The sequence below is a fragment of the Leishmania major genome, chromosome 20 (assembly GCF_000002725.2).
Source record: "Leishmania major strain Friedlin complete genome, chromosome 20".
Lineage (NCBI taxonomy): Eukaryota > Euglenozoa > Kinetoplastea > Trypanosomatida > Trypanosomatidae > Leishmania > Leishmania major.
In genome coordinates, this window is record NC_007261.2 from 43,947 (window position 1) to 60,850 (window position 16,904).

The window sequence follows — 16,904 nt, forward strand, 5'->3', positions numbered from 1 at the left end:
AGCAGAGGCACGGGTGTAGGCGAAAAAAAAAGAGGTTGTGGGGAATCTGTGTGGGTATGTGTGTGTGTGTGTGTGTGTGTGTGTATCGGGGGAAAGGGGGACGGGGGTCAGCAGCAATAAAGTCGGAGGCGTAGCGCTGGCGCTTCTTCGCCTGCGTGAAGCTGCACCACAGAGAGAGACAAGAAAAAACGCCAGCAGCAGTAGCAGCCGCGCATGGAAGCGGGGCGTATGCGACGAAATCGGCGGATCGTAAGAAGTGCTTCACCGAGCAGCGTGCACCGGTGGAGAGGGAGGCAGAGGAAGCTAGAGAGCGAAAGAAAGAGAGAGAGAGAGAGAGAGCGACGCACCTCCGTCACCATCAGCAGCGTTGCGGATCCGCTGGCGCGCACGTACTGCATATAGGTATGGACACACAGACTAGTACAGCAGCCCGTCCATCACGCATCTCCAGGACGTCTTTACGTACTTGGAAACCACTCAAAGGCAGTGTCAGCAACGCCACGCACGAGTGCGTCTAACGGCAGCAGTCACTGCACGGCATTTCTTGCCTCTGTTTACGACTGGTGGAGGGGCGCACGACTTAGATGATCACGGGCAGAAACCCTCAAAGAACTCCGTAAGCGCGCACGCGCCGTAGTAGCTAGCCATCGCACAGCGCGGCAGGTGCAAGGTGGGCACTGCGTTACTTCCTCGACAACGTGCAGGTGCACACCTCTGCCAAACGAAAAAGAAAAGAAAAGGGGCGCGTGTGCGTCACACGAAGAGGGAGGCGTGGCGTGAAAAAGAGGCCGGCCAAACATCACAAAGCAAAACAACAACAAAAAAAAGAGGGGGATGTCCGACAATACCGGCGTCGTGGGACAGGGCGCACGGCACGCTACATCGTCGACCCGCACTCACGCACAAGTGCACGTCTCCGGCAGCACACCCTCGTTTGGCGACAATCACGAAGGAAGTGTACGTTTGAGGACGACGGCCTCTAGTATACATCTATATATATATATATATATACACACAGAGAGAGCTAAAAAGGAGGTAGCACGGCAACCCCTCCAGAGGGAGCGCGGCGCGGCTCTCGCGGCCACGCAAATGACGGCGACGAGAGAGCGAGAAAAAAAAAGGACAGACAAAACATGCTTTAGCTCGAACACGTCCGTTTCACGGCGAGCATGTCAGCTGATAGACGCATAAACACACACGACCACAGCTCACCCACCTCTGTTGCACCACGTCTATGTCCAGGAAACGAGCCAACCAGCACCGCTTGGCGGTGCCCAGGCCCACTGCAATGCCACTGCATATAGCGCGAGCTGGGTCCAGTAGTACGCTCAACATCCACGCGACGCAAAGAAAGCAGAAAACAGCTGGTTGATACGTACATTCGTTGAATAGTCGACGCGATTCGTGTAGTGAGCTGGCACGAACATCATCACGGCTGCGTGTGCCCTCGGAAAAGCGCCAGCCCAGACGTGTGTGCCGATGCCAGGAGCCCGCAGCCGCACCCGAGGGCGGGCTGCAGTCGCTGGGCCTCCCTACCGCGTGGGGCACACCAGTCCTCGGCACGACTCTGAGGCGTCCCCCGTCCTCATGGGAGACGGGGGAGGGGGGAGGGGGGGGGGGAAGAAGATAAAAGCATGGGAAAGGCAACCTCCGCCAGCGGGGCGTCTCTCTGCGTAAAGCAGGGTCACCTGCCAGCAGCTGCTGCTCCGCACAACAGCCCAACACCGACACACATGCTAAAACAGTACTGCCAAGAAGAAACGAACACTACCTAGCGTCGTCACTGCCTCGATGAACGGGGCGGTGTAATGCGTCGAATTTGTACTTGCACGCGTACTGCACCTTCCGTGGGGCCCCCTGGTGAGCTGTCAGGGGGGGTGCGCCAGCTGATGGCGGTGAAGGGCGAAGCAGCGCAGCAGCAGGAGCGTCAGCAGCAGCGGCATCACACGGAGATCGAAAGAGCGCCCCGGGCTTTGGTGTTGCGGTCGCCGCGTCGACGGCTGCGGTGTCTGCGGCGACTGCTGCTGGAAGAGCGGGTCCGGCAAAAGGCACCGGAGACGCCTTGTGAATGTGAAGTAAAGGACACGGAGGGAAGGGCACATGGAGTCGCTGGCACACACGCGCTGTGGCGAGGATTGCCCATGCGCGGAGTCGTTGAAGCGTTGTCAGCGACGACGCGGCCTCGCCGATGCGGCGCAGCTGCGGGTGAAGTAGTATCCACGACATCTGCGTGACATGGAAGACAGAGAGGGATGACCTGCCGTCGTAGTCGATCATGTTCGTGTAGAGAACCGTTGCGACCTTGCCGCGGAAGTGCTGCGTGAGCCATTCCGCATAGTCGCCGACTGACGCCGATGGTGGAGCCAGCAGCGCACCAACGCAGCTCAAGATGACGCGACGGTGGTCAAGTGCACCGTCGCCATTGGGGCAGTCTCCGGACTTGAAGTACCGCTCCAGTTCTGTGGGCTTGATCGACTCGCAGCAGTCACGGTGGGCCTTGGCGAGACTGCGCTGCCACACCATGTCGGCCTGCGCGTCTCTGCGGCGAGGAAAAGCCCACACGCCGTCCATTACTCCGGCAGCAATCAAGTCCAACATAGCGGCCGGGGACGCCGCGTACGCCGCCTTCCACCCAGATGCACCGCCGACGTACGCTGCGCGAAAAGGATTCCATTCCGCTCTCGAGGAGCTCGTCGGGGTTGCGAGACCGGCGTCAGTCCATAAGGCGGCGAGAGACGGCCGAACAGTGGTACCCGGGGCTGCAATGTCGCTGGCTTCATCATTGCCACCGACAACACGGACGGAAGCGGCGAGCTGATCAAGAAGAAAATCGCCATCGCACAGGAGTGAGCGGAGCAACGATGAGGCAACTTCCACAGCAACCTCTGTAGCGGCTGGTGGGGGTGCCTGCATCCCGGCAAGTACAGAGGAAAGCCACGGCAAGACGTGCGCGCCCCAAGAGGCGGCACCATCAGGATCGGGAGTGGGTGCATCAAACGGGGTGGCGACGGCGCCGTCCAGGAATCCGCGAAAGGGATCCGTTGCCGCCTGCTTGCCCAGCTGAGTACGCACAAGATCTCTGATTTCGACACTTGAGACGGATGGACGGGAACCCAAGTGCTGAGCCACCGCATCTGCCAGCAGCTGCAGGACAGCCGCTGCGACCTGCGCTGTGCCACTGATGTTCCCGCTCGCCTCTTCTACGCGTCGCGGAGGTGGCGGAGTCGTCGGTGCGATGACGTGTATCTCCGCCGAGTCCACAAAAAGCGCTCCCCGGAGATCAAGCAACTGCGCCTCGTCATCGAGCAGTACGCGGAGGAGCTGCCCCGCGGCTACATAGCTCACCTCCATCGTAAGTGGTGGTACGTCGTCAGTGCCAGCAACGCCGCTGCAAAACGCGTCGAGAACAGCACGGCGGAGGTCATCTAAGGCGGTGCCTTCTCGTAGGCGGAAAAGCATCAGTTGCTGCGCAGCTCCCCAACGCGCGGACACTTGAAATCGAACCGAAGACGCGTCACCGCTGTCGGCCTCGCAAACGCATGGCAGGCATGCAGCCGTCACGGATGTACTGGAGGTGCCTGCAGCCGTGCGGATCACGAGAGGCGGCGCATCGGCGTCGGCGGTGTCCTCCTCAGATGCCTTCGTCGTAGCGTCCTTAGCGCGTTCGGCGCCGGCTGAGGAGGAGGCAGCGTTTGGCGAGAGAGGAGCGTGGCGTGTGCTTGGTGGTGCTGCGCCCACCTTCGTGGGTAATCCTTTCGGAGGTGCTGACGATGCGGAGATGTCCTGGAGGGGCGTGTTTGAATGCTGCTGAGGCGATGACACATGCCTCTGCGTGGCTTGGCTGCTGTCTGAGGTGCCTCCATTGTGGGGTGGCAGAGAAGAGGAAGCAGCCGGGGCCGCGGTGTCGGGAGACAGCATGGCGCTACCGCTGCGGCTACTAAGCGTTCTGTTACGCAGCAGCTTCTCGCTGCCGACCAGGGAAGAGCCAGACTCCGCTGCGTTGGGAGTGGCGGCATCTGATCCTACGGGAGCTGCATCCCGGTCAGCAACTGGCGATTCTGGCGTAGGTGCGGCCGGCGCGTCTGCCTTGGCTGGCGGTGGCTGGACCGAATCGCGGGGTGACAGACGCACCCGCAACGGCTGCTGAGACTCCTTCGCAAGCGCCAGCCACTCCCGAAGCACGCTGTCAGAGTCGAGGCGCACAGACGAGTCATTGGAGAGCACTGGCACGTGCCTTGCCGTGTCGGCACCCACTGAGGCCTCGCACTCTGTCGCAAAGCGGCGCCACAGCTGCACCTCTTTCTTCGTGTACACAAAACACATCTCGTGAAGGGAAGCAGCGGCGGCAGCACCCTCAGCTGCAGCTGGACGCACCTGCACTCGCACCTCGTACTTGGTGGCAGGAATGGCGGCTTCGCGCAGGAATACGCGATGCGGGGTGTGGGCGGACTCGGTAGCGAAGGGGGCCCCCTTCGCTGCCGGTGGCGGTGATGTTAGTGGCGCAGACGACGACGGAGTGGCAGCCTTTCGAGACGGCGACGGGGGTGGGATCGCGCCCTTCCGCTCGGGAGGGGCCTGCGAAGGAGGCTCTCTTGAGGGCTGGCTTGGCGGCTCGCTCGCCAGGTTCGAGAGAGATGGAAGATGCGGCTTTGGGTTGCTGGGCGTCTCGGTGCTGTGTGCAGGTGGCGGCGACGGCGGGTGCGGGGCTGTGAATTGTTGCTGACTTGCCCGTCTGCTCATCTGTCCCGACGAAGTTTTCGGGGTTCGCGTATGGGTGGCGTAGGTGAGTCGAACCGGTGTGCTCTGTGACGCGTGCTGGCGCAGCAGCTGCAAAGCCGACGTGTCGTCTATGATTTCGACCTGGTCACCGTTGGGCTGCTGTGGCATCGTATACAGTACCAGCTTCATGCCGCTATTGGTCAGTTTAATGCTCAGTGTGTCCTCTACGGCCCGCGCCAGACTTTCCAGTACACACCTTGTCGGAATGATGAACATCTTCTCTTGGTAGCTCGGGTTTTTGCCACGGGATGGGCAGGCGAGTGGGGCGAAAACATGCAGCGTCACCAAGTCTTTGTCGACCGCGTACTCCGCAGACAGGAAGCTGCCCAAGTTTCGAGGCGAGGAAGAGCTCATGGAAATGGTGACCTCAAAGGTGAGAACGTGAGTGGCTCGCTGCTGCTTCGCAGTTTTGAGCAGCTGTTGCACATCCGCATCTTCGCGCAGGACGACTTTTTCTCCCTTCTTCTCTGCCGCCCCAGCCGTCAACCTCACCAGGCTAGCCGCGAAGGTGAAGTCCAGCGACTCGAGTCGAAGGTCCTGCGACCGCACAAAGGCCCGAAGCTGCTCTTGGGTGGACACTCCATCTGGAAGGTCGCAGGAACGCTGCATGCGCTCACCTCCGCTGTGCACAACTAACACGCACTTCATCCTTCCTGGAAAGAATAGATAACCGTTTCTTTGCCGCGAAGCGTGCGGCGAGCGGGAGAGGGGGGCAGAGACGGAGACGGGGAGGATGCGAATTCGATTTCTTCGGCGCGCCTTCAGCCTTGATGCTCTCCGCCCACGCGTTGAGTTCGCAAAGCGCGATACCGCAGTAGCAGGGAGGAGGGCGGCGGTGCGTTGTCCCCTCGTTTACTGGTCCAGGGCAACGGATATATGACGGGTCTTTCGTGGAATCGTGATCGGGGAGACATTGAGTCGGGCGAGAGTGTGCAGCCGATGGGCACGAGCACGAATGCGACGTGAAGATGCGAAGAGACGCAGGCAAGACGAGAGAAACGGTGCAGGAGGGAGGAGGGGGAAGAGGCACACAGAGAGGGGGGCATCCACGTCGATCGCCGCCGAAAGCGAGAGCAGAAGATGCTGTGAGAGGAGAAGGAGCTACAAAACAGAAAAAAAAACAGCGAGACAGCAGCATTCCGCCGCTGCCTTCACCGTCCCTCCTCTCCCCTATCTCTCAGCACCATCATGGCAGGGAGGACGCGAGCAGAAAACCTTGGGCACCCAAGGAGGCCCCCGTCGCTCGGCAGACTCTTGGCAAACAACGCAACCCTTGGATGCAGTATGTGAAGGAACACTATGAAGCCTTTAAACAAGACGCGTTGAAGACGGCCGCCGCGCATCCACTTATGGAAGAGGGCTCTACCAGTAGCCAAGGAAAAAGTGTGACCCCTACTCAAGCGCACAAACACTGGAACGCGAATTCACTGGCCACCAGCTTAAAGCCCTGCCGACGCGTCGGAGAGTCAGCTCACCCGCCCCCTCAAGACAGCCGCTTCAAACTGGCGTTTGGCGTTGGCGGCTCACGGTATCGGCAGCGGCCCCGCCCTGCCCCTACCCTCTCGTGCGTTTCTGTTGTTGACTCAGCGGGGGTGGCCTCACCCGCCGAGTGTACCTACGCTTTCAGTGGGAGGGGGGAGGCGACGGTGGACTGACGAGGGAGTCGTAGAGAAGGATCAGCGCGGTGAGACAGAGAGCAGCGATATACAGCGGGTGCACAGCGCCACACACCAACGCACAGAACCAGACGTTAGCATGAATGAATAGGGATGAGGAGGCAGTAGACAGACAGCGATTCAACACACAAACCGAAAGACACAGAAAAATACCCGAGGGAATGGGCCCAGACGAGCACACGGGTTGTCCAGAAAAGACGCGGAAAACAGAAATAAGTTAACGCGCATCGAAGAGAGAAAGAAAAAAAACGAGCCTGCACCGTCGGCTTCATCGCGCGCGCGCTCGCCAACAGACGCACATCCTCCCTCTCATCACCACATCCCCACGCCGCCATCCATCCATCCATCCGTCCCTGTCCACCCCAACTCTCCTCGACGGCGCACCGAACGACACAGAAGGTTGCCAGAAAGACGACGACAACGCGGCGGTGCTTCACAGAAGTGTTTGGACGCGCACAAAGACTCTCGTGGAACGTGCCAGCAACAGAAGCCCAACGTTGCGACGCGTGGCCCACCTACCCTATCGCCGGAGGGCGATGGGTGGAGCAATGCGGAGGGAGAAGAAGCTTGCGGGCCGCACCGCTGGACAAGACGATTGATGAGGAGGCGTGGTGGTGGGAAGCGGTGCCCTGAGGAAAAGAACAATAAAGGAGCGTGATCCTCATTGGGCGTCGGAGGGTTCGAGTCGCAGGCGGGCTATGCCTTCAACCCTCTCATTCCTCCGCTCTCTTCTGTGCCCGAGGAGCTTCCAAGAAGTACAAACACACAAGTGAAATGAACAAGGAATACCAAATCACCACCTCCACTCTTAGTAACCTCCCATGAGCACGAGAGCGAGCGGGTGGCAGGGAAAAAATAAGAACATATGAACACCGAAAACCCCGAGAGGCGCCGCTACGCAGCGACTGTGGCCACGCGCAGTGGTGTGTATATGTGTGTATGTGTGTATGTGTGTGTGTGTACCATGTTAAACAGCCAAAAATGAGAGGTCACTTGAGCAAGACGCCATAGACAAGATACGCCTCCGCGTGTTCTGCTGTTTGGCGTTGAGTGTCGTCGTCATGTTGAGTTCGCGCCGCACCGTGTGCATGTCAGCCAGGCGCTCCTGGCGGAAGCGCAGAAACCCATGCTCGATGGACTGTAGATGACTTTTGAACGTGCTACCGACCTTCTTACGAACGTAAGCGTCGTTCATCAGCGTGTGGATGTGGCAGTACTGCTGCACGGTAATGTCCAAAAACATGAGCAGCACCTCGTTCCGCTCTGGCGTGTCCAATGCAGTATAGTTGACGTAGTGCTGGAGCACGTTGCCTATTGCATCACCAACGGTGAGGTACTGCGTCATGCGGTGAGGTACGGTGGGGAGGTTGTACTTAGGCTCCGACAGAACCTGATGCCAGTCGGTGCCGCAAGCACGGAAGCGCTCCGCTACGGCAACTGCTCGCTGGGCTGCCTCCTGCGGCGCGAGAGGGACGCCCTTTCCCGACAACTTGGAGCTGCTCGAGTCGGCATCATCGGCACCACCGTCTTCCTTGTCCTCCGCGATCCGCGACTCGACCGTGCCAGCCGCGCTTTGTGTCTCGCACAGCAACGTGGACTGCGCGTACCAGTAGAGAGCATTGCAGTAGGTTTCATCGCCAGATTCCCGTTTCACCTCATCAGAGATCCAGTACAGCTGCGAGTGGTTCCAGTGGCTCATGGCCTTGCCCAAGAGCTGCTGGGCGAGACAAGGCTTCTCGTACATCCGCAACGCGATGACGCCAGCCTGGCGGAGGTGCGTCGCCTTCTGCGACTCCAACAGCATCAGCGAGGCGTAGTCGACGAGCGTCTCTACCTCTGTCATATTGGGAAAGAGGATGCGCCTCACCTTCTCGTACGAGTCAAGGCACATGTTGAGGGCGAACGGGTCCTCCATGCACCGGCGGAGGTAGATGTAGGCCTTCTTCAGGTTGCGGTTGTTGTTCACCTCGTTCACTGCCAGGTAGTAGTAGCCATCGCGCAGCTTCGAGTCTAGCTGGACCGAGCGATTGGCCAGCTCGACAATTTCAGGGTTGATGCTCTGCTCGCGACTCGAGATTAGCGCCGCTAGCTGCGAGTAGGCCTTGCCGCTGTTCGGACATGTCCGCAACGCGGAGCGGAACAGGCGCTCGTCGGTCAGCCAGTCCTCGTTGCGCCGGTGGGAGAAGATACCCCAGCCAACGCACAGCAGCAACAGCCCGTAGAAGTAGCGAGTCACAACCCCTTTGCGAAGCCCCGGGGCACCCACGATGAAGGTGATGAGCAGCACCGCACCGATGGACGGCACGTACAGACAGCGCTCCGCGATGAAGGTGCCAACGGCGATGAAGAGGTGGCTGACCGGGGCGTACGAGATCGCCATCCAGAGGAGCCCGACGAGGCCCACCAGCGCCACGCGAGAACGGAACGCGAGCGTTCCGTAGAGGAGGCCCAGCAGTGTGATCAAAGCAGCGCCGGTGACCGTCATGAAGTAGGGCACACGGGGGTCTTGCATGCCTTGCATGTGCGGAATACAGTTGAAGCTGTACTCACAGCACAGCGACGTGGGGAAAAAGAGCAGCTCCAAGTTCTTCACCTGAATCACCCACCGAATGCTGAGCCAGTGAAAGAGGCCTTTTGGCACGAAGTACTGCGGGTTTTCGGTTTGACGCAGCAGGGGGTTCTTCTGCAGGTCAACATGTCCAATGAACTGTCGACGGAAGGCTATGTAGCCGACCAGCTCTAGCACTGCCACGGCAATGACGAGCAAGGGGCGCCGTCTCTGGCACCGTCCACAGGCGTACATGACGCACGCGTGAACGCTATAGATAGCGGTGAAAGTGATGCCGCTGTCTTTGCAGAGAATGCTGATGATGAGCGCGTAGGCCGCGAAGAGGACGTAGCGAGCTGGAAAGATGCGCTGCTGCGAGCGCATCTGCAGCCTGCGCCTCCTGAGAACTTGTTTCGCCGCAGCAGAGGCAGGTGAAAAGGTCTTGGCGTTCGCAGGCGCAGCCGAGACGGCTGTAGTCACTGGGGCCGTGTCGGCTGTCTCATCGACTTGGTCCAGATACCGGTGGATGCAGAAGAATCCGATGAGCCCAAAGAGGCAGTAGAGCAGCTCGCACCGCCCCACGATGGACGTTACGGCGTCGACGTGGACGGGGTGCACGAGGAACAGCAGCGCCGCCATCAAGGGCACCGCATGCACAGGAGAGATCAGCAAAGCTGTGAGGGACCGCGCCTTGGCATTCTCGACCGCGAGCGCTGCGCTGGGCACCACCACGTAGACGTATAAGCGAGCGAGGTAAAACACGAGGCACACGTTGAGATACGCAATGGTGTAGTTGAAGCCGTGGAGGAAGGCAGGGCTGTGGCGGTAGCCCATCAACCAGTGCTGGATGCGAAAGGTGAGCACGGTGATGGGACGGTACGACCCATTCGACTCGAAGCGGTCAAGTGACTTGCCCCAGAAGTCGTTGTAGAAGATGGAGCCGAGCGACTTCTTGTCTGCCCACGCGTCAGCGTTCTTGCCAATGGCGAGGTGGTCATCGAATGTGAGGTCACCGCGGATGCCGTTGTGGAAGATGACCGCGGCTATGAGCAGCAGCAGCGAATGGATTTGCCCATCCGCGGGGTACACGAGCCGCCAGCGGACGCACTCAGCCGCTGGCAGCGGCTTGCTCGCTCCCTCAGACATCGATGCAAAGAAGCGCGTACCTGACCATGTAATAGTGTGCTCGTGGCCTCAGCGACCTCGAGAGGTAGTGAGCGAGGTGCGGAGCGTGAGAGAAGAGTGCGGGTACGCCCTGCCAGAGGGAAGAAGACTTCAGAAAAGGAGGGAGGAATGCACCACAAACGCCACCGCTCTTGCAGAGCTACATGAAAGCGGCTGACAGTGTAGGACGTGATGCGGGACGGCGAGGAGATATTCGCGTTGAGGGCAAGTGCGATGAGAGGCGAGGTTCGTGCACGCAGAGAAGACGTCGAACCGAGGAAAGACGGAATCGGGAAGAAGTGTACGCGTGAAAGCAGTGAAGTAGATAATTGAACGTAGGCTCGAGCTTTGCAAAGGAGACTAAGCGCAGAGCACACTCCCCACCAAGCGCGTGCCTGCGTCTGCGCGGTGTCGTGCGCTCACGGGTCTGCCCCATTGAATCAGAGAAGGGGAGCGGTTGCACGCTAACAGTTGCGTTTCTCACGTTCATGCGCATGGGTGTGAGCGTGTGTGCATGTGACTGTAACATGCTGATGCGCTCTCTCCTGATCACGCGCGTTTCTGGCTGCACCGCTCGCAGACATCATCGAACTTTGTGAAGACAGGACGTTATGTGACATGCGAGATGCAGCAGCGCGTGTGGGTTAGGGAGAAGTAGGTCGGCGCTCTCTGCGCAGCACACCGTGTGGATTTGGTTTTCGAATGCGGCCCGTCAGCAGTGATAAGTCGCTCTGAGCCCTCCCCCATGTCGTAGGCGCTTGACACTGCCACCGTCAGGGGGGTCCCATATTGGCAGGAAGAGGAAGGGGTGCTTCACGGCTTTGCCACAAAGAGTGGGTGGGCGTCTCCAATGCCACGCCGAGGTGGCCACCACTAACCTCCCCCCTCCCCTTTGGTCAGCAAGGTTTGCGTAAGAGCAAAGCAAACAACAAGAGCATGCAATGTGAGAAAACACGGATACGAAAGAGAGGGCGCCAAAGACATCCACGCAGCGGTGCCGATGGCGGCCTCGTCTTGATGCACCTTCATCGGTGCCTCACTCTCTCCTCCGTCGTGTGCCGTGTTGCTGTGCCTTTCTCTGCCCTCGCGTCGAGCAGAAACAGCCCCCTCTTCCCCCTCCCCACCCCTCCACGCGGTGAGACCGGAAGGGACGAAGTGGGGTAGGGTAGTGGTATGCAGATGAGTCGCAAAAAACAAGAAAGGTGAGATGAGTGCGCCGTGGCATGGGAAGTCCCTTCACCTCCTCTCTCTTCGACACCTTATGCTAATTCTCTATGCACACACGTCTGTTGCAGCAGCGTGTCCTTCTATGCATCACGCGCCCCCGACGGGCGGGGACGCGCTTGGGGCAAGTTTTAGAGAGACGGAAGGCTGCCCGCCGGGTTAGGGCCCTGGCACTTCCCGCGCGTCCGGTTTTCACATAACGCGCTTCTCTGTCTATTCTACATAGTGGAGGGTGGTGCCCCTGTCCTCATGTACAGCGGAGGCGATGTGGCAGTGAACGCCGAATGCCGCATCGCAGCAGCCGTCTGCGTGACACCCGCGCGGTAGCCCTTCCCCCTCCTAAGCAACCATGCGCGTACACGCCTTCCACCAGAGCGTCGAAAGCAGGATGGGAGTCTTTCATGCTTGTGCGGGCAAAGCATGCTCGGATCGTTGCCGCGTCACGTCATGGCGGCCTTCAGCCCATGGGAGAGGGACTGAAACCACAACTGCTCATCTCGCAGTCGCTTCTCGACGGATAACTCAAGTCGGTACAGCGCCTCCTCTACAATCCCAACTAAAGCAGCAAAGTGCTCTGTGAGAGAAGCGCGGTGGTGCTTCTTGAAGGTCGCAATTGCCGCACTCACGTCGTCAACAAGCGTGCCAACATCGTCAGCGAGGTCATTCTGAGTGCGCAGAACTCGCTGCAGCACCTCCTTGGCGGCCGCCTGCCTCTCCTCGAACGCGTGCAGCGACACCCTCGCCACATCCGCCTCGTTCAGGAGCGTCTCCACCTTGGCAGAGAGCTCGGCGATGACGCCCTGGGACTCATGCAGCCTCGACTCCATCTCAAACATAGAGGAGACATCAGACGCTTTCACCTCAGCAGCCCTCTTGGCGGCCAGCAGTGACCGCTTGAGCTGCTCCACTTGCTCATCAGAGGCATTCAGTAGCTGCTGCGCACGTGCGTGCTGGGAAGTGAGAGACGTCACCTCGCGCTGCGCCTCGCTTAGCTGGGCCCTCAACTCCCGGTTTTCCTCCATCTTGTCACGCAGCGCGGCCTGTGCGTCCTGCAGCTCCACTGCGACAGCGTTGTCGGTAGTCGCTGCACCTCCCTTGCGGACAGCATCGCTGTCGCGGCGGTCGTTTACCCGTGCCAGCTCAACCTGAAGCTCTTCCACACGCGCACGAAGCAGCATCACCTCCTCTTCAACGTCTTCAAGTGACGTGAGGCATGTCGCTTCGGAGCTCGACGCGTTCAAGGCGCGCAGCAACGCCTCCACCTCGCGTGGGACACGCCCCTGCTGCTCATACCACGTGGCACAAGCCTCCATCAACGACGGAAGATCTCTAGCATTGTCACTGCCCTCGGGATCACATCTGCGGTGTGCAGCATGAAGTCGCCGCAAGGTGTCCCACATGGCATCAATCGCATCGAGGACGTCCCTGTTATCGCCGGCGCCGCTCGCATCCTGCCAAATGAGCTGCAGTGCCGTCGGCATAGCCTCCTCAGCGCCCTCGTCAGCATCCTTGGCATCACTGAGCAGCAGGTGACGAAGTGTCCGCGCCATTGATCGCCAGAAGACTTGGTAGGCGCGCAGGAGAGCTTCATTGTGGTGCTGCGCACACGTCTCCTCTCGCGTCCTCGCCTGGGTGCCGCTGGGGTCTGACAGCGATTGAGTGACCTGCAGCAAGCTCGGCTCGCCGGTCGCGCCGTCGATACCCCAGAGCGCCGTGCGCACCTGGGCTGCGCCTGCCTGCCACGCCACGAGGCCGCTACCTGGAAACACGAAAGAGCCGCGGAACGCCGCAGTGCCGGCGTCCCACACGTTCACCTTTGCCGAGTCCGCAGCGCAGCTCCACACGCACGTGCCGAGAGACACACTAATTAGGCCGGTCACGCGCGACGTGTGACCGCGTAAAAGTTGAGCGCTGTGCAACAGGGGAGGAGAAGCGCCGCCGTGGCAATTAGACAGGGGGAAGACCAGTAGCTGCCCCGTTGTGAGCCCCACCCACAACTGGTTGCGACAGAGCAGTGCACACGTCGGAGCTCCGTACCGGTCGCAGTCCCAGGACAGAGACCCGTACATCGCCGTCACATCCTTCGCAGAAGCCACATCCCAGATGTCAACATAGCCGGTGTCGCTGACCGTGACGAGCACATCCAGCACGGCATCGTGCAGTACGGCCTCGATACGGCCTTCCACTCTGAACAGCCCAGTTGCGTCCAGCTCGCACTCCGTGTCAGCGGCAGCAGAGTCAACGCCGTCGAGCTGCTCGGCAGAGCTGACGGCAACGACGCGAATCACCTCCGTGAACGTCCCGTCGTGACAGCACAGAGCAAGGTTTTGCACAGCACCGTTGGTGACAGTGGCGGCGCAGACATGCATGTCGAGGTGCACCTCCTGATACGGTTGCACAGCGATCTCCCGCAGCGGCGGGTCATGGCGGTGGTCGGCTGGGATTCGAACAAACGCCAGCGTGCCGCGTGTGGTGACGATGCACAGGTCACGCCGAGGGCCGCCGGCGACGCACTCATGACGGCGAAGCGAATACAGCGAGTAGACACGATCCTCTCGAGTCACACCGTCTGCGGTGCCCTTCTGGGCGTCGCAGCGAAACACGACGGCGTAGGCCGGAGACGAGGTAGACAAGGGTGTAGCAGAGGTGCCGTGGGTACTCAGGGGAGGACACGCCTGCCGCTGCTGCTGCTCTATGGCGGCGGCTAGCGTGTCGGGTGCGTAGTACAACACCTCTTGCGCATCCTCTGATATCACCCAGACACCACCAAAGTCGTCCGCATAGACGGCACCGCCTCGGCTCCCCGGAGGCAGCCGAACTCGACCCTTCTGCGTGCATTGAAGGCTGCTAAAGAGCATGGCACAGCCCCGCCTCAATCAGGAGAGGAAGTGTGCTGCTCGCCGCAACGGTGTGAGAAAGGGGGGGGGGGGCGCAGATGAGGGAGTTGATGAGAGACGGCGGATGAAGAAGATTCAAAAATATGCGGCAGGCAGCGCCGACGAGCCGGCCTTCCAACACGATAAGCGAGTCTCTTGAAGTCGATCACGTGATGCGTTACGGAAAAGAAGGATGGGAGGCACGCACAGGGCAACGTGGGGCTCTCTTGTGAGAGCGAGGGAGGGTCAATGCAAGACGCATCTGGTGGGCTGGAGCCGTGATACCGGTTCTTGGTAGAGAAAAGGAGGAGAGAGGCGGCGATATCGCGTGTGGGCGTGACGCGGAGGCACACGTGAGCCGTGCCTCGCCCTCCTCCGCAGGAGCCGCACGCAGCGGCTGTTCCGCCTCTCGGTGGTTGTGAGCGTATGCAGCGGAGCATACTGAAGATTTCGGTGGTGCAACATTCAAGCGCGAGAATAGAACAAGGTAAGCGAGAGAAGTTCAGGGCCTTCGCAGCACATGGCCACATATCGACACACTCGTACGCACAGTCTCGGGTAGCGCATCGGTACGTGTGCATCTCCTCGATGTGCGCCCCTCCCCTTCTCTCTCGCTTCAACAGCTCTACTCCTACTCTCGACGCAACAACGAGCTACATGGTCGACTATGCACATGCGAACATAATATGCGAGCCGATGCACTGGTGAGTTCCCTGAGCACGCGAAAGACGGTAAAGCCGCGAGTCGTGGGAAACGAGCGCGGGAAGAGGATCCACGGTCAAACGCGGGACGGAACCTTCACGATGCAAATCGCGCACGCAACAGAGTAATCTCCGCAGCATCCATCAGACGCAGAAACAAGAACCCAGAGTCAAGGTGTCAGGCTCAGCAGTGCATGGCCTCGATTGGGCTCGCGAGAGGCGTGCACGTCAGGCCGCACAGTCGATCACCCGCCTTTGGACCGTGCGGATAGGCAACGTAGAGAAACTCCTCCCAGTCGAGAGTGGTCGTGTCGGCAGTGGCGCCTAAGCGGCGCTGCAGCGCTGTCACGTCAGCGTCGGAGGGCCTCGAGCCATACACGTGGGTCATGATGTCCGCCATGTCCCTACCAAGAATATAGCCGTCGCTGATGGGGTCTGGGACCGAAGGATCCATGTTGAACAGTGTAAAGACGCGCTTCAGCGTGGCTACGGTGGTCTCGTCGTAGGTGCTGCCGTCGATCAAGAGCAGAACCAGGAACGCCTCGAAGGTGAGACCGCCAGGAGGGGCGCGTGCCTTGAGCTTCGAAAAGTGCTTCTCAGTGAAGAGGTGAAGCTCCCCGGTGCGTCCCGAGACGCGCAAGAGCTCTTCGAAGCCGCTGTCAAGCAGGGACGCGCTCACCTGCCCATGCTGCTGGTGCGTCTCAAACAGCTGCTTCAAAGAACGGATGTACACGGCAGCCGGATGCACCGGCGGTGATCGCTTCATGCCTTCGCTTCGGAAGCGGCTGACGGCATTCTGCCGCGTCTGCGCTTCAATGCAGCCCGCTATCTCCGGCGACACTGCAGACCCTCGCAGCCCAACGTAGATGATGCGCGAGTTGCGCAGCACCAGCTCTACGAGGCACATGGCGCCGCTCCACGAGATGTACTCGTTGGCAGAGAGATCGACTCGTTCTAAGGATGGATGGAACAGGGCCATCTGCACTAGGTACCACACCGTATGGTTGCTCAGGTAGTTGTCGCAAAACACGAGCGACTGCAGACGGGGCAGGCAACGGCAGAGCTCAATCACCGGCAGCGCCCCTTGCGAGCCAACATACGTGCGAGAGAAATCGAGCGTGGTCACCGCGTCCCAGGTACCCGAGACATCGGGAAACATCACAGCGGCGGATGCAAGCGGGGTGCAGCGAAGTCGACGACAGATCATCGCGTACGCCCCTCGGGGGGAACAGCCGACAAATCTCGCTTGCAGCTCGACGACGCTGTACGGCTCGGTGGCCAGCAGGCGCGCATCCTCCTCCATTGCTGCTGGAGCTCCCGGAAAAGGAAATATGCCACGAGACAGTGGCGTGGAGATGAGCACAGACGAAAGGGGGGGAGGGGGGGAGGGGCTCAGAGCGTTTACGTTTTCTTTTGCTTTCGGCACGTGTGGGTGTGTGCAGTGCGGCAAGGGCAGCGCCTCCCATAAGCCGAGGCTGCGCCACTGCGTGCGCGTGTGTGGGCGTGGGGGTGGTCAAGTTGATTGGGTCAAACCCAAAGCCGGCAAGAAGGCCAAAAAAAAGAGGTGTGGGAAGAAGAGGCAGCTGAAAGAGGGTGTCCACGGAAACAGACACGCGGCGGTGGGTCCCGTGCTGTGGTGCCCCCTTATACTTCACGCAGTCGTGTGAAGGACGCATAGGACGATGAAAACCCAGCAGGAGCGGGCGCCGCAGAGCTGTAGCGCATCATCGCGTGAGCGCGACACCCGCACAGTGGGTTGCGATGGTTATCTTGAAATGGGAGAGAGGCACGGTGTAGGCACAACTCGAGCACGCGTGCACACTGCACAGATGCAGGTCACCGTGAGGCAGTGCGCCGCAAAACGTCCAGGCCTGCCCAGACGCTCCCTCTCATGTTTCTGTGGACACACTACCGCCCACCACCCACCGCCCCTGCG

General features: G+C 60.2%; 4 protein-coding genes across 4 annotated transcripts; all 4 read right to left on the reverse strand.

The window, feature by feature from the left end:
- Positions 1-1,767: 1,767 nt before the first annotated feature.
- Positions 1,768-5,427, reverse strand: LMJF_20_0140 (conserved hypothetical protein; the record flags this gene model as incomplete). Its single annotated transcript, XM_001682716.1, has 1 exon — positions 1,768-5,427. The coding sequence occupies one exon, from the start codon at positions 5,425-5,427 to the stop codon at positions 1,768-1,770; it is 3,660 nt and encodes a 1,219-aa protein (XP_001682768.1).
- A 1,995-nt stretch (positions 5,428-7,422) lies between these two features.
- On the reverse strand, positions 7,423-10,149 carry LMJF_20_0150 (hypothetical protein; the record flags this gene model as incomplete). Its single annotated transcript, XM_001682717.1, has 1 exon — positions 7,423-10,149. The coding sequence occupies one exon, from the start codon at positions 10,147-10,149 to the stop codon at positions 7,423-7,425; it is 2,727 nt and encodes a 908-aa protein (XP_001682769.1).
- Positions 10,150-11,831: 1,682 nt separating this feature from the next.
- Positions 11,832-14,249, reverse strand: LMJF_20_0160 (conserved hypothetical protein; the record flags this gene model as incomplete). The annotated part of the gene is made up of 1 exon (XM_001682718.1): positions 11,832-14,249. The coding sequence occupies one exon, from the start codon at positions 14,247-14,249 to the stop codon at positions 11,832-11,834; it is 2,418 nt and encodes an 805-aa protein (XP_001682770.1).
- Positions 14,250-15,152: 903 nt separating this feature from the next.
- LMJF_20_0170 (conserved hypothetical protein) lies at positions 15,153-16,175 on the reverse strand (the record flags this gene model as incomplete). The annotated part of the gene is made up of 1 exon (XM_001682719.1): positions 15,153-16,175. One exon carries the CDS (start codon positions 16,173-16,175, stop codon positions 15,153-15,155), a length of 1,023 nt encoding a protein of 340 aa, XP_001682771.1.
- Positions 16,176-16,904: the final 729 nt, after the last annotated feature.